The sequence below is a fragment of the Panthera uncia genome, chromosome D1 (genome assembly GCF_023721935.1).
Source record: "Panthera uncia isolate 11264 chromosome D1, Puncia_PCG_1.0, whole genome shotgun sequence".
NCBI lineage: Eukaryota > Metazoa > Chordata > Mammalia > Carnivora > Felidae > Panthera > Panthera uncia.
In genome coordinates, this window is record NC_064808.1 from 49,292,543 (window position 1) to 49,310,521 (window position 17,979).

General features: G+C 38.5%; 1 protein-coding gene across 1 annotated transcript in view; it reads right to left on the reverse strand.

Annotated features, from left to right (window-relative positions):
• Positions 1 to 5,129: 5,129 nt before the first annotated feature.
• The window catches only part of NLRP14 (NLR family pyrin domain containing 14), a 38,656-nt gene continuing 25,806 nt past the window's right edge, over positions 5,130 to 17,979 (reverse strand). Inside the window, exons 9-11 of the mRNA XM_049650870.1 lie at positions 16,472 to 16,642; positions 6,504 to 6,674; positions 5,130 to 5,337 (exon numbers count right to left, since the gene is read on the reverse strand). Of these exons, the coding sequence (XP_049506827.1) occupies positions 5,202 to 5,337; positions 6,504 to 6,674; positions 16,472 to 16,642 (478 nt within the window). The 3' untranslated portion in view covers positions 5,130 to 5,201. The remainder of the gene's footprint in view (positions 5,338 to 6,503; positions 6,675 to 16,471; positions 16,643 to 17,979) is intronic.

The window sequence follows — 17,979 nt, forward strand, 5'->3', positions numbered from 1 at the left end:
GGAATACTATGAAAAATTATATGCCAACAAATTGGACAACCTGGAAGAAATGGACAAATTCCTAAACACCCACACTCTTCCAAAACTCAATCAGGAGGAAATAGAAAGCTTGAACAGACCCATAACCAGTGAAGAAATTGAATCGGTTATCAAAAATCTCCCAACAAATAAGAGTCCAGGGCCAGATGGCTTCCCAGGGGAGTTCTAACAGACGTTTAAAGCAGAGATAATACCTATCCTTCTCAAGCTATTCCAAGAAATAGAAAGGGAAGGAAAACTTCCAGACTCATTCTATGAAGCCAGTATTACTTTGATTCCTAAACCAGACAGAGACCCAGTAAAAAAAGAGAACTACAGGCCAATATCCCTGATGAATATGGATGCAAAAATTCTCAATAAGATACTAGCAAATCGAATTCAACAGCATATAAAAAGAATTATTCACCATGATCAAGTGGGACTCATTCCTGGGATGCAGGACTGGTTCAACATTCACAAATCAATCAATGTGATACACCACATTAATAAAAGAAAAGAACCATATGATCCTGTCAATCGATGCAGGGCTGGTTCAACATTCACAAATCAATCAATGTGATACACCACATTAATAAAAGAAAAGAACCATATGATCCTGTCAATCGATGCAGAAAAGGCCTTTGACAAAATTCAGTACCCTTCCTTAATAAAAACCCTTGAGAAAGTCGGGATAGAAGGAACATACTTAAAGATCATAAGAGCCATTTATGAAAAGCCCACAGCTAACATCATCCTCAATGGGGAAAAACTGAGAGCTTTTTCCCTGAGATCAGGAACACGACAGGAATGCCCACTCTCACCGCTGTTGTTTAACATAGTGCTGGAAGTTCTAGCATCAGCAATCAGACAACAAAAGGAAATCAAAGGCATCAAAATTGGCAAAGATGAAGTCAAGCTTTCACTTTTTGCAGATGACATGATACTATCCATGGAAAATCTGATGGACTCCACCAAAAGTCTGCTAGAACTGATACATGAATTCAGCAAAGTTGCAGGATACAAAATCAATGTACAGAAATCAGTTGCATTCTTATACACTAACAATGAAGCAACAGAAAGACAAATAAAGAAACTGATCCCATTCACAATTGCACCAAGAAGCATAAAATACCCAGGAATAAATCTAACCAAAGATGTAAAAGATCTGTATGCTGAAAACTATAGAAAGCTTATGAAGGTAATTGAAGAAGATATAAAGAAATGGAAAGACATTCCGTGCACATGGATTGGAAGAATACATATTGGTAAAATGTCAATACTACCCAAAGCTATCTACACATTCAATGCAATCCCAATCAAAATTGCATCAGCATTCTTCTCAAAACTAGAACAAGCAATTCTGAAATTCATATGGAACCACAAAAGGCCCCGAGTAGCCAAATTAATTTTGAAGAAGAAGACCAAAGCAGGAGGCATCACAATCCCAGACTTTAGCCTCTACTACAAAGCTGTCATCATCAAGACAGCATGGTATTGGCACAAAAACAGACACATAGACCAATGGAATAGAATAGAAACCTCAGAACTAGACCCACAAACGTATGGCCAACTCATCTTTGACAAAGCAGGAAAGAACATCCAATGGAAAAAAGACAGTCTCTTTAACAAATGGTGCTGGGAGAACTGGACAGCAACATGCAGAAGGTTGAAACTAGACCACTTTCTCACACCATTCACAAAAATAAACTCAAAATGGATAAAGGACCTGAATGTGAGACAGGAAACCATCAAAACCCTAGAGGAGAAAGCAGGAAAAGACCTCTCTGACCTCAGCCGTAGCAATCTCTTACTCGACACATCCCCAAAAGCAAAGGAATTAAAAGCAAAAATGAATTACTGGGATCTTATGAAGATAAAAAGCTTCTGCACAGCAAAGGAAACAACCAACAAAACTAAAAGGTAACCAACGGAATGGGAAAAGATATTTGCAAATGACATATCGGATAATGGGCTAGTATCCAAAATCTATAAAGAGCTCACCAAACTCCACACCCGAAAAACAAATAACCCAGTGAAGAAATGGGCAGAAAACATGAATAGACACTTCTCTAAAGAAGACATCCAGATGGCCAACAGGCACATGAAAAGATGCTCAACGTCGCTCCTCATCAGGGAAATACAAATCAAAACCACACTCAGATACCACCTCACGCCAGTCAGAGTGGCCAAAATGAAGAAATCAGGAGACTATAGATGCTGGAGAGGATGTGGCGAAACGGGAACCCTCTTGCACTGTTGGTGGGAATGCAAATTGGTGCAGCCGTTCTGGAAAACAGTGTGGAGGTTCCTCAGAAAATTAAAAATAGACCTACCCTATGACCGAGCAGTAGCACTGCTAGGAATTTACCCAAGGGATACAGGAGTACTGATGCATAGGGGCACTTGTACCCCAATGTTTATAGCAGCACTCTCAACAATAGCCAAATTATGGAAAGAGCCTAAATGTCCATCAACTGATGAATGGATAAAGAAATTGTGGTTTATATACACAATGGAGTACTACATGGCAATGAGAAAGAATGAAATATGGCCCTTTGTAGCAACGTGGATGGAACTAGAGAGTGTGATGCTAAGTGAAATAAGCCATACAGAGAAAGACAGATACCATATGGTTTCACTCTTATGTGGATCCTGAGAAACTTAACAGAAACCCATGGGGGAGGGGAAGGAAAAAAAAAAAAAGAGGTTAGAGTGGGAGAGAGCCAAAGCATAAGAGACTGTTAAAAACTGAGAACAAACTGAGGGTTGATGGGGGGTGGGAGGGAGGGGACGGTGGGTGATGCGTATTGAGGAGGGCACCTTTTGGGATGAGCACTGGGTGTTGTATGGAAACCAATTTGACAATAAACTTCATATATATATAAAAAAAAAAAAAGAAACCAATTTGACAATAAATTTCATATATTGAAAAAAAATAAGTAAATAAAATGCCAAAAAAAAAATATACGGTTATAGTTCAGAGTAAAATTTCTTTATCATATTATGAAAGTACCTGACAACACAAGACTGAATGTTATTAAATGCCTTATCAACATATACTAAAGTGATTATTTGGTCTTTCTCCATCAACCAACTGATATCATAAATTACAATATTCCTCCTAATATTTGTCCTCTCTTGCACTTCTGTTGTAAATCATAATATTCGTGGTATATATATATATATATATTTTTAAAGCTTTTACTTTTAAATAATCTCTACACCCAATGTGGGGCTCAAACTCATGAGCTGGAGATCACGGGTCACATGCTCTACCAAATGAGCCAGCCAGGAGCCCCATTCATTTTATCTTTAAGGTGATTTTTGGAATTTTCAAATATTTATATTTAGTCTTTGCATATATATTCGTAACATCCAACTGTGAATTTCCTTCTGGTGTTATCTTTTTTGAGGCTCTCCTATCAAAGTTTTGTAGCTTAAGAAAGAAAATGGTAAAGTTACCCTCCTCAATGATGCTCTGAAATGGTTTTAAAAACACAGGAATTTTCCTTTGCCTGAAAGTTTGCTAGAAATCACCTTGATAAGAAGCATTTATTAACTCCTTTGTTAGAGTTTTACTTGGGAATCTTTCAAATCTTATTTTCTACGAAGGATAAGATGCTCACTGCAGCCCAAGACTGCCTTGTGATGGGAGTGCCACTTGTTCGCTGCAGACTTTCTTTTGTTTGTTATGATGGCCCCAGGGGAGCTCTCTCTAGCCAGCATGACTGTCAACAATGAGAATCAGCCTCAGCAGTGACCTCCCTCTAGGCATCATAGGTGTACATACCAGCCCCAGTAACACTACCTGCGAATCTTCCCATGACTGCCACTTGCCCCCTTCTAACTGCCATGGTTCACTCTTACCTCCAGCTCTGCCACATCGACTCAAGGGGCTATTGTACCACCTAAAAGGCTTTCTTATCTCCTACAGACAGGGAAAAAAATTGATAGTCTGTGGTAGACTAAGGAAGGCTACAAATTCTCTGACACTATGCCCATCAAGAAGTGACTACCCTTGCATCTGGGCTGAACTGGACTGTTTCAACCAATGGAGTATGACAGAAGTGACTTCATGTCAGTGCTGGGCCTAACTTTCAAGAAAACAGGCAGCTTCCACTTGGCCCTTCAAGCCCTAAAGCCCCATGAGAGAACTCCATCTTCCCTGCTGGAAAGATCATGTGGAAAGTCCTTAAGACTAGAGAGAAGAGGTGCCCAGTCAAACCTAACCTTCCAGCCATCCTTGCCCAGGCACCAGGCATGTGAGTGAAGTCACCTTGGAGCCCCCAGTACAACCTGGCTACCAGCTGAATACCACCAAGGGATTCCAAGTGATGTGTGGAGCATAAGAAATGCTTAGCTGAGCCCTTTCTGAATTCTAATCTACCAAGTCATGAGACAGAACATAGTAGTCACTCCTTTAAGCCAATAAATTTGGGGATATTTTTTCACATAGCAATAGATAATTAAAAGTCTTTCACAGAAAATGTTACTGTGTCGGATTTCTGTCAAACGGAGGAAGATGTTTTTAGCTCTAATCCCAATAATCTTAGATCTATTTACATCTTTACAACAGGCTGCAGAAAATGTTCATGGAGGAAGTGGACTCCCATTTTGACTGAGACCATCAATTCTCACATAGTAACATACCTATAAGTTGCCTGGGAAATTATTTAAAATACCAGTTCCTAGGACCTTTAGATAATTCTGATTCAGTAAGTCCGATATGGGCTCTAGGAAACCGCATTTTAAGAAACACCCAAGTGATTTAGACGCCAGTTGTCCCAAGAACATGCATGGAGAAGCATTCAGTAAAGCAAGCCGGAGATGGTGAGGCTGTGAAGTAAGCCATTTGTGGGAGGGAGAGAAAGGGAAACAGGTGCTCTAACATAATCTTTCCTAGGCTCGTCCTCCACTTTCATTTCTAGGCTTCTCACATCAGAATTCTTGAGCTCTGCATTCAATTAAAAACATGTCATACCTTTCACCGAGGTTTAGATTTTTCGTTTTATTTTAGCTTCTCAACCCCCATGTGAAGTAGAACAGAGCTTTCACAGAGAAGTGACTCACCTACATCTAACAGACATCAAACACAGTACGTCTGGGCATAAAGCATCTAAAGCTAAGATTCCCTCATCACACTGAGGCATTTTACTTTTGAAAAGTACATCAGGTTCTTCAAATCAGGGACACCGCCACCAGGAAACATCTTCATCACTGTGATCATTACAATCCCGCTCAATGATGAGCTGTGGATTGCTAACTCGCACAGCTTCCAGCAGTTTCTGGGCTTCCTCATCAAATGCCTCTTTGCACACCCTAAGAAAATAAGGGAAGACCTCTTCTCACACTCAGTTTTCCCACTGAAGAATTCATTTCTCAGAGAAAAACTGTTAGAGACAGAAGTGAACATGGCTGGGGAGTGGGGCAAGGGGAATGTGAGGTATAGACTCAGGGAGTGTGGCAGAGGAAGGAAAATGGAACACAGAGTAGAAATAAAAAAAGATTAAAATTGAAGAGGATCCTCCGAGAGCCTTTTTCTACTCAAGCAAAATACTACTTCTAATGATGACAACCGCTAACATAGAAAACAGTTAGGTGTTATATACTAGGCAGTTCTAAGTACAGGTATCCTTTGCTTTTCCAAAGGTCATGGCTGTACCACTTCACCTTTTTGAGAGACCGACATTAGTACGTGTTTTTGATAACTGAAAGAAGTCCAAAGATTTTGCTTTTACCACACAAAAAAGTTAAAAAGCAAAAACAGTGTTCAGCATTTGGGATGCAGTGAGCCATTATGGAGGCAGCATGAACCCAGGCAGCAAGAGCAGCCCTGCCCAGCTCCTTCCCCAGGGCCTGCGCTGCACCTCAGCACCCAGCTGCTACAGCTCTGAACGGTGTCTATGAGCATCTGGGCCTCATATCCATTTATTTTGTGCATGTGTTAACAAGATGTGTCCTAAGGTATCAGAAAAGCCTAAAAGAGAGGATGTTTTTGGGGGCCCAGGAATGCTCAAAATTTTTTCCATATAAATAATGGTAATTGCTTCTTTGCTTTACACCATTTTGGCTTATGAAAGCTTTCACGGGAACACTCTACCTTCAGATAGCAGAGGGACACCTGTACTGCCTATACTGACTCAGTTGATCAGTCCTCAAAATAAACCATGAGTACATATCATTTCACCCATTTATAGACAAAGAAATCAAAACACAGAGACTGGAGACTACTGCAAGTTCAAATATCTAGTAAGTTCCAGGGCTACATTTCATACTCAGGTAGTCTGGCTTTAGAGTTCTCAGCTGTTAAACAGTATGCTACAGTATGTCTCTTAAAATTCAGTGTCCTATGGGAGGAAAAGAAGGGCCTCAAGAATACGCACAGATCCACAATCAGGTTGATTCTTAGGCCTGCAGTGAACAAGTAGCTTCCCAAATCCCTTGTTCCAGTAAACTTCCGCCCTGAGAAGCCAACGAAGACTTACCCCAGAACTTTCAGTTTACATTCAGGAGATCTCAGGACTTCACATAATTTCATAATTCCTTCATACCCTAAAGTGTTCTGTGTCAGGTTTATTTTTATCAGGTTTTGGTTGCTTCTAAGAGTACAGGAGAGATCCTGACAACACAGGGAGGTCAAACCACAATATTCCAACCTGCAGGGAAGAGAGACTAATGATAAAATTCATTTAACCCTGGGACAGAGAGCAAGCATGTAAGAGATCTGTGAGCTGAGAGTGCAGGAGGGCTCCAGGAGCTTAAAAAACAAAAAAACAAAAAACAAAAAACAAGAAACAAAAAACAAACAAACAAAAAGGCAAGCACAATTAGGGAAGATTCAAAGAATGTAAGTACTTATAATAATCATCATTATTAGATATTTATTGACTGAATTTATCTCTTCCTAAATCATAAATTACAAGTTCAAAATTATAGTCCAGGGAATAAACAAAACAGGTAAGCACACCAAGGAAAGTCAAAGCAGTTGAATCTTTGATCATCATTAAAAATATAGACACATAAGTGAACTTTTGAAATACGGTATTGACTATTTTAAAAGCAAGGTATATAATAAGGTCTCTAACACCATGCCTTTATGCAAATAAAAGTGCATACACCAAAAGTCAACATTACATCTTTTACAAGGATACTCACAACTCCATGGCATATTTCAAACACACTAGGCCAGCTGCCTATATAGGGGAAGAATGATTAAAAGATAAATTAACCGGGGCGCCTGGGTGGCGCAGTCGGTTAAGCGTCCGACTTCAGCCAGGTCACGATCTCGCGGTCCGTGAGTTCGAGCCCCGCGTCGGGCTCTGGGCTGATGGCTCGGAGCCTGGAGCCTGTTTCCGATTCTGTGTCTCCCTCTCTCTCTGCCCCTCCCCCGTTCATGCTCTGTCTCTCTCTGTCCCAAAAATAAATAAAAAACGTTAAAAAAAAAAAAAAAATTAAAAGATAAATTAACCAACTAACCAACCAAAGTCAGTAGAGGGCCCTTGCATAAACCAATGATAATACCATGAACTGAAGTAGTATGTTAAACTTAACTTTCTACACCTGATGATGCTCCCAACCAATTGTAATTTTCACCTATGTTTACCTAGCCATTCCACAATTGAGTGCTTACATAGGTGCTGAGCATATAGAAACATTTAGGGGCGCCTAGGTGGCTCAGTTGGTTAAGTGTCCAACTGTTGATTTCAGTTCAAGTCATGATCTCATGGTCAGGAGACTGAGCCCTGGGTCGCGCTCAGCACTGGGTACAGAGCCTGCTTGGGATTCTCTCTCTTCCCCTCCCTTTTTCCCTCCCCAACTTGTACTCTATCTCTCAAAATAAACTTAAAAAAATTTTAAGTTACTGCCCACATGAAACTGGCATTAATGTGATGGAGCAACAGTCCCATTATTTATGACACAAAGTAAATAAACCTAATACAAAATACACTGTAGGGTAAAAACACTAGGAGACAAAGGTTATCAAGAATTAATCAGGAAACAATCATCCTGTTTTTAGTCCTTAATAATAGTCTCAAAATCTAGAGGGGTGCCTGGGTGGCTCAGTTGGTTGAGCATCTGACTCTTGATTTTGGCTCAGGTCATGATCTCAGGGTCATGGGACTGAGCCCTGCATCAGGCTCTGTGCTGAGCATGGAACCTCCTTAAGATTCTCTCTCTCTCTCTCTCTCTCTCTTTCTCTCTCTCTCTCTCTCTCTCTCTCCCTCCCTCCCTCCCTCCCCCACTCACACACTGTCTCTAAAGAAAAAAATTTTTAAATCTTAAAAATATATAGAGAGAAAACTAAAACTAACAGAACTACAAAGTGAAAGACACAAATCTACAATTATAATGGAGATTTTAACATACTTTTCACAGCAAGTGATTGAAGTATCTGGAAAAAAATCACTAAAAATATAGATGATTTGAATAACAGAATTAATGACCTTAATGAAAGTCATTTACAATACTGCAGCCAACAATTCTTCATCTTTTTAAGAACACCATGGTAGACATATAAAAACTGACTATATACTAGGGCACATGTCAACAAATTTCAAAGAAATGCAATCACACACAGTATGTTCTCAGACCACAATGCTAGAGATTAAATATAAAAAGATAAGAAACTCCTCTTATATGTTTCAAAATTAAGAAATACTGGGGTGCCTGGGTGGCTAAGTTGGTTAAGCATCCAACTCTTGGTTTTGGCTCAGGTCATGAGCTCATGTTTCATGAGTTCTAGCCCCATGTTGGGCTTTGTGCTGGCAGTGCAGAACCTGCTTGGGATTTTCTCTCTCCCTCTCTCTCTGCCCCTTCCCCACTCACTCTGTCTCTCTCAAAATAAATTAAAAAAAAAAAAAGAAAGAAAATTAAGGAACACAGTTTAAAATAATCCATGAAGAAAAAAGCATAAGGAACTTAAATTTATTTTAGACTCAAAAATAACAAATGCTGCATATAATATTATAGAATGAAGTTAATGCAATGATTTCAAGGAAAAATCAAGTGTTGGAAAAGGAGGAAATATTTATGAGCTACACATTCAACTCAAGTATTTAAGAATGGTATTAAAAAGAAGACAAGGGGGTACTTGGGTGGCTCAGTTGGTTAAGTGTCCAACTCTTGGTTTCAGCTCAGGTCATGACCTCATGGTTTCATAAGTCCAAGCGCAGCACTGGGCTTTGTGCTAGCAGCACGGAGCCTGCCTGAGATTCTCTCTCTCTCCCTCTCTCTCAGCACCTCCCCTGCTTGCATGCTTTCACAAAAATAAATGAATAAACTTAAAAGAAGAAAAAAATTTAAGAACAATCAAATAAACTCAACAAAAGTAGAAGATGAAAAATTAGATCATTGTTGTGTTCTTTAAAAAGTAAAATCAGAAAAAGCTCAAATTGCCAATATCAGGAAAAGAAAGGAGACATTAACAGATGTCTAAATCACTGGAGATGATTAGAAGCTGAGCAGATAATAAATTAGACACTTGCCAATAAATTTTAAAATTTAGATGAAATGGATAAAATCATAGGAGTAATCTTACCAAAAATTACTCAATAAAACATACATAAATGTATAATTATCTTAAAAATGAATCAGAAGTCAAATCTTCACAGAAAGCAAATTCCAGATCATACAGCTTCACCAGAAATTTCTACAAAGTTCAAGGAAGAAATAATTCTAATCTTACACAAATCTCCCCAGGAAACAAAGAAGGATCACTCCTGAACTCATTCTATTAAAATACTGTAATGTGGATGCCAAAACTTAATTGGGATTATACAAGAAGATTATAACCTAATCTCCATTATAAACAAAGATATTAAAATATTTACATATCAACAAAATAAAGCACACAATGTATATAAGACATATCATGACCAAGTTGGTTTTGAGCCCAAAAAAGTAAGGTTGATATAGTAATAGATATAATATATATAATAAAATCCATGTTATTGACCACATTCGGCACATTTCATAGAAGTTCAACATATATTCATAATCTAAAAAGAAGAAAAATTCTTAGCAAACTAAAGATAGGAACCTTTTAAATTAATAAATGAGACAAACACTGAAATTTTGCTTTTGACAATGAAAATAACATAGGGAAGCCCACTATCTCAAGACATATTAACATTCTATCGCACATCTTATAAGTTACTAAGGCAATAAAAAGAAAAAAGAAAGAAACAGAAAAGGGAAAGACAACTATCATTCCCAAGAGAGAGGACTGTGTACCTAGAAAATCCAAGTGATAAAGCAATTCTAATCAACCAGAGGATGTGCCAAGCTACTGGGTGTGAAGTTAACACACAAAACCCAACTGTGTTTCTATGTATAAAGAATAAACAAAATGAAAAATAACAAGAATACCCATTTACAATAGTATTGCAATATAGCAAGTACTTAGGAATAAAGTCAAACAGCAAAATAAAGGGCTACCACAGGAAAAATTACTAAGCTTTATTGATAGAGCTAAGCTAAGGAGATCTATCATAATTGATAGATTCAATGCAATTCTAATCAAAATGCCAACACATGGGTAGGCATGGGAATATAGGGAGATGCACATGCATGTGTGTGTTAACTTGATAAGCTGATATTTAAAATTTTGTTTGGAAACACCAAGGAAGAACCCAGTAATAGACCCATGCACCAATGAAGACTTGATTTATAACAAAGATGGCCCTGCCAGACAGTGGGGAAAGAAAAACAGTCAATAAGTTTTGCTGGAAAGGAGGAGTATCCACATAGGAAATATATTAAATTGGATTGACCTCAAACCATATATTTGGGGGGGGGGAGAGAACGTGCATGCACACAATTTGGGGAGGGTCCAATGGGAGGAGAGAGGGAGAGAGAGGGAGAGAGAGAGGGAGGGAGGGAGGGAGGGAGAGAGAGAGAGAGAGAGAATATCTCAAGCAGGTTCCACTTCCAGCACAGAGCTCAGTCTCACCACCATGAGATTATGACCTGAGCCAAAATCAAGCATCAGATGCTCAACTGAGCCACCCAGGCACCCTACTAACCATATTTTTATATTAAAGTCTCAAATGCTTCATAAGCTGCCTTTTACATTTAGAAAATAATAGTAGAATGTCTTCATAATCCCAGAGTTGGGAAAAATTTTCCTAACCAATTACAAAAAGGACTAATAAAGGAATAATCTGATGTTACAATTAAGTTCTTTGGTTCTATAAAAGACATCATAAAGAGTGAAAAGAAAAGCCCAAGTTTTTGTCACATATCTAAGTCACAATGGCTAATAACCAGAATATATTGGAGGAAAAAAAAACCCCACAAATCAAAAAGGGGAAAATGGCTCACCCAATGGAAAAATGAACAAAATAAGTGAAAAAGCAACTTTACAAAATAGGAAATCCGAATGGCTATTAATCATCTCAAAAGGTGTTGAACCTCTCTTTAACCAGACAATTCTAAGTTAAAACCACAAAGAGATGCCAAAACACACACCTGATTCACTAAAACTTTAAAAATTAAGTCAGACAAAATTGACAAGAATAGAGAACAGGAACTATCACACACTACTAGGGGCAGAATCAATTAGTACAATCTTTTTTTTTTTTTTTTTAAGTTTATTTATTTATTTTGAGAGAGAGATAGAGAGCTGGGGAAGGGCAAAGGGAGAGGAAGAGAATCCCAGGCAGGCTCTGCATTGGCAGTGCAGAGCCCAATGCAGAGCTCAAACTCATGAAATGTGAGATCATGACCTGAACCGAAACTCAGAGTCAGACGCTTAACCGACTGAGCCACCCAGGCACCCCAGCACAATCTTTTTGACAGTATCTAATAAATTTGAAGACCCATTCCCAATGATGTAATAAATCGCTATTTTTCCTAAATATATACATATGTGCCTCAATTCATGTAGTAAAATATTCATCAGCAGCATTAGTCATAAAATAAATGAAAAACGTCCATCTACAATAGAATGGTTACATAGTTTGTGATATCGTCATTCACTAGAATACTTTACTGTGGTAAAAATGAACTAACTACAACTACATGAAATGACTGGATGACAAATTCCTAACAATGAGCAAAAAAAATCATAATACAAAAGAATATACTGAGTATGATTATATATAAGGTTCAAAACCTAGCAAAATTTAACAATACATTGCTTAGGACTATATACACTCACACTCTACAGATAAATAAATGATGACCACAAAATTCAGGATAATAGTTTTACTTCTTAGGGAGGAGGGAAGAGATTTATAAAGGAGGAGTAGGGGAATTTAATTTCCTGGGAAAATTCAATTTCTGACCCGGGTGAGATTACACACATTTGACATTTATTTATTTATTTATTCATTCATTCATGCATTTATTTTTTAACTTATTTTCTCAAAAATAAATAACAAATTAAGTAAAAAATAAATAAATGCAGGGGAGGGGCAGAGAGAGAGGAAGAATCTCAAGCATGCTCAGTGCTGCCAGCACAAAGCCTGATGAGGGGCTTGAATTCATCAAACCATGAAAGTTGGTATCAAGTTGATGCTTAACCAACTGAGCCACCCAGGCAATCCCTAACTTTTAAATAGTTTTATTGACTTATTTCTATGTATTTTATATTTCATAGTGAAAATGTTTAAAATATGACTTGGTAGATCTTTTTTTTTCTGTGTATAAACATTCCTTTTCTTCCCCCAAGTTTTTGTTCAAATTCCAGTTAGTTAACATACAGTGTAATATTTGTTTCAGGTGTAGAATTTAGCGATTCATCACTTACATACAACACCCAGTGTTCATCACAAGTGTCCTCCTTAACACCATTACCCATTTAATCTACCCCCCCACCTACCTCCCCTCCAGGAACCCCCAGTTTGTTTTCTATAGTTAAGAATCTGTTTTATGGTTTTCTTTTTTTTCCAATGATCCAGCAATTTTACTACGTACTAGGTATTTACTCAAAGGACACAAATATACGGGTTCAAAGAAATATATGCACCCTGATGTTTATAGCAGCATTATCTACAATAGCCAAAGTATGGAAAGAGCCCAGATGTCCACTGACTGATGAATGGATAAAGAAGATGTGGTGTAAACACACAATGGAATATTACTCAGCCATAAAAAAGAATAAAATCTTGCCATTTGCAACAATGTGGATGGAGCTACAGAATATGCCAAGCAAAATAAGTCAGTCAGAGAAAGACAGATACCATATGATTTCACTCATATGTGAAATTTAAGAAACAAAACATATGAATACAGGCAGATCTTTAAAATATCAGAAGAGAAAAATAAAAATTATGGACTGTAGATGACACTGGAAGAAGCAGAAAGGGGGTCATCACTGCTGAAAATGAACTTAAAATTACGGGTTAGAGAAAAGTGAAAGGAAAATGAGTTTTAAAAGATTAGAAAAAAATTATAAAGACAGACAAAAGAGATCCAACCTAAGTGTAATTAGTGACCCTGAAAACAAATTAGATAAGCAGAAATTAAAACACAGGAAACCCTATAAAAAAATACAATCTACATGTTGAAATGGCAGACCATTTCCTCAGGAAAATATTAATGAGGAAAATTCTACACAGGACAAATTATTGTTCCTAAAGAGCAATTCTACGGACATTCAAGCCAAAAAAAAAAAAAAAAAAGTATGTTTAACCAGTAAGGACACTAAAAGGGAAGAATCAGTTGGCTTCAGACTTTTCTCTAACTAGATTCAATGCTAGCAGGCAGTGGACTTTCTGTAAAACTCTCAGAGGAAGGATGACCAAAATATGAACACAACCAAGCTGCCACTCAATGTCATAGAAAACTGAGACATTTCCAGATATACAAAAAGTCAAGGATAATAGTACTTAGATCTCTCATTTTGAAGAAACAATGAGCCAATAGTCAAGGTATTCAATGAACATTCCATGGTCCCTACCATCCACAGGCATCTGGTATTACTGAGCTCTGGAATGATCTTTCGAAATTACAAAGATCTGTGACCCTACCTCCCTCACCACCTCCTGGTCAACATAGTATAGTGGGGCATTTGGTCACTAAATATGGCTATCCCCTGAAATGGTTCATCTCTGTCTGGCCACTTCCTGAGTAATGATTATGATGAAAGGGACAGAAAGTCATATAAAACCTTTGAAATTTCATGATACTTTTCTTTCCATAACAGCAACTCCAGGCCAGCCTAACTGGTGTACCCTCCAGGTGACAGGCCAGCCACAAAGGACCTGTGGGGTTCAAACTTAATTTGGCTTCAGACACCTGGAGTCACCTTTGGATCATGAGGATAATGACCATTTGGTTGAGTATACTGCTTGAGAAGTCCCCCTACAAGCAAAGATGTAGAATAGAATGGGTTTATAGAATTATTATAAAAAATGCTTTATTTTTCTCCTGCCAGATCCCTCTGGACTGAAAGCCTGGGTACGAGCAGGGGATGAATGGAGAAAAAGCAAAGTTACAGGCACTAAGATGGGACACAATGATTTCAGGACTGTGGGGAAGAACAGCCACACCAATACCTGGGGAAGTAACATCTCAGAACCTGTGAGATGCTGGGAGTGGGAAGAACAATTCATTATTTCTTTTCCTTCCCTAGACCCAACACAGCTGCCTGGAAAAATTATGTGGTCTGCTGAAGTAGCAGCTATGGCTGGCAAAGTGACCCACTGCCCAGTCTGTCCACATGCCGCGGAAACAGAAAATTCCACGTGGATACGGCAGGTCCTAACTGTTCTGCTGCACCTGATGTCATCAGCGGCAGCCCCCCAGATCTGGACCTCTGTCACGGGTGTACAAACACAACCGGTACAAACCTTGTTTCAGTCTGTTACAAATTCATTAGCTTCTCTTGATGCCAGTGCAGCCTTGAGTTATGCGATTTATGTCTAACACTGTAACTACTCAGTGACACATAACCAAACCACTGTAATGGTGACCCAGATCAATAGAAAACATCCCACATTGAAGTGAATTGTGTTCCTTCAGGTTATATGTTTTTTATGTGGGAAGGTGTGGACCACTGAATATCTCTTTATTGGGGATGGGACTACTTTTGGCCAGATTTTGTTCCCTATATTTATTGCCAATGATACCAAGATCAGCAGGTCAACCTAAACTCCCTTTCACGAGTTATAATGAATAACAAGACTTCTTGGTCCTCCCTTGGTCTCATTCAGTTGGCCGGTCCAGGATGCTGAGGACATAGTTGAAATCAATACTGCAATCTGACCTCCTCCCATGCTTGGAGTCCTAATTATGGTGGCCTTAATTAAATGGCGTAGGAGACAAATTGAGCAGATTTGGCCTCAGCCTCTGTTGGTGAGATTAGTGAGCGTGGCATATCCATGTGAAAATTAACCAAGACTTTATTGTGCAGAAAAAGGGGGCAGATATTTCTGGGAGACATTCTTCTGTGAGTCTTTTGCTCTCCTATTTATTGACAAAAATTTAAGACCCTGACAACCCTACATGGCCACTTCCTAGGGGGTGTGTGCAGTGAGCAGTCTTGAGGGATGTCTTCCTCTGGGGCAAAGAGCAGGCTTGCTTAGTGCTTGCTATAAAGTGGTGAGTCCCCCAAGCTCCATGGGATGCAACCCACTCCATGTGCAGGTGTCCATCTGGGCTATCCATATCCACCCTGTGGGACTTGGGGGACAAAGAAAACTGACACACATACACTAGTGCATATGCTGCTATGCTAGGAGTAATAAAGTCCTCTGTCTCCAATGGGACTCTGGGTTTCCTGCCAGCATCCATGAAACAGTGATAGGCTAACTTATTAGGTTATAAGCAGGATAAAATTAAATTTCAGATCCAATCATTACAATATCATCATTGTTGTCATAAAAATATATGAATAGTTAACGGAAACATAGGTAAAATAGCACTTTCCTGGAAGAGTCAGGGAAACATATCATAGTATTTGGGTTTCCCACACATAGAGCAAAATTCTTGACCCAAAGGTCAATAATTCATGCTATGTAAGAATGTACTAGCCAATATCAGTTCAAGATTCAAAAAGAAAATAAACACCTAAACAATACATGATTAAACATAAAAAGTACTCAGAACACAGGATAAGACCTTATTAGATTGCAGGCTCCTTAAGAGCCTAGATAGCATTTTTTGAGAGAAGACAATTAGCAAAATCTTCAATTTAATAAGAAAAATTAATTCAAAGACAGAATATCTGAAGGATGACAGAACATGAAAGACCTTAAAGCAAGGACCTTTTACTTCATACATACCCCATCTAAGGCACTAAAGGGAACAGAAAGAAATGTGAACTATAGCTTTAATACTAACAACACATAATACACCGATGCATATATTTGAAATTCAGATTCTCATTTCTGAGAGTAACTTACCTTCGAGCCCCATTTATTTTTCATCCTTTCTCATGTACTAAATTTCTTCTGGCCACATTAGCTACCAAATAGGTATCACTTTCCTGATGGAAAACTGAACTCACCCAAGCCTCTGAATATTGCAGTTTGGATGTCTCAAAGCTTCGTACAGAATTTTGACTCCATCATCCTGCAGGTCATTGTTCCCAAGGTCCAGGCTCTGCAGGTGTGGGTTGTTCAGAATAGCAGAAGCCAAATCCAGACAACACATACTAGTGAGTGCACAGCCCATCAATCTGCAAGAAATATAAGAGACAAGTGAGACCTTCAGTTGTGAGGCTTAATTAGTTTATTCCTAGGAGAGAAGCCCAGGTATCTAAACCCTTTTCCTGACTCTTTTCTATCCACAATCCAAGATGCACATAGGAACATCTAACATTATCAGTAGAAACCAATGGGGTTTCTTAATGAGAAAAAAAAAACCCATTGGGTAAAACTGCTTTCTCCCACAAACAGGCTGTTATCCACCAAGCTTCCCAAATCAAGGGTATAAACACATTTCTATCAATACTAAAAAATGGATATAAGTTTACCCAAGGAACCCAAAGATTTCTGTGCTTTCAGTTTCCAATAGAATTTTGAAATAAAAATACTTTAAAAAAATGTTAAGGTGTTACATTCTAAGAGGAAGCAGCCTACATATAAAAAGATATGTCTTTCAGTCTTTTGTAGGGCATTCAAGAGCATTCACAACCTGGCCTCAAACATTCTCTTTCCATACTTTGTCCCTAACCTATTTGCCAACCATACACCTCTGTGTTTCTTTTTTTTATTTTGTTTTTTTCCAAATTTACCACACCTATCTTCATTCCCCTTCTTTTCGCTCTTCCTACCTTCTGCCAAGGATATCTGCACACAACAAAATCCTCTTCGTCTTTCAAGGCTAAGGTAACTCAATCTCCTCTGTCCCACTCCTTGCTCCTTGGGACTTTTGTCATATCTTTTTTTTTTTTTTTCAATGTATTTATTTTGAGAGAGAGAGCAAGCTAGCAGAGGAAGGACAGAGAGAGGGAGAGAGAGAGAATCCCAAGCAGGCTCTGCACTGACCGTGTGTAGCCTGACACAGGGCTTGAACTCACGAACCAGGAGATCATGACCTGAGCCAAGATCAAGAGTCAAGATGCTTAACTGACTGAGCCACCCAGGCATCCCTGTCATATCTTTATGACAAATGGGATATATTATGATTGGCTGTATATTCATTTCCCTGCCATCAGCATTTTGTAAGTTACCAGAGGCAAGAGCATCACCTTAGTAATAATCTTTAATGCCCTCAGAATATATTTTATATTTGTTGTAAATTTTGGTGGAGAGAACTGGCATGGCCTGCATAGAAGCTATGAAGGTAGCTACAAAAGCACAGATTTGTCTGTTTATAGCAAAGCTAAGGAGAGCAAGTGGACTAACCAAACATCTTGTGTATGTAGGTCACTTAGAAATTATAGAAATTGTGGCTGAAATAAAAGGTATTGGGTTTAAACATAATTTCCATGAAGTAAAATTTTGCCTTCTAGTTGAATAATAGTCAAGGAAACTTCAGAGAATTAGATCATATATATTTTCCTAAAGAAGG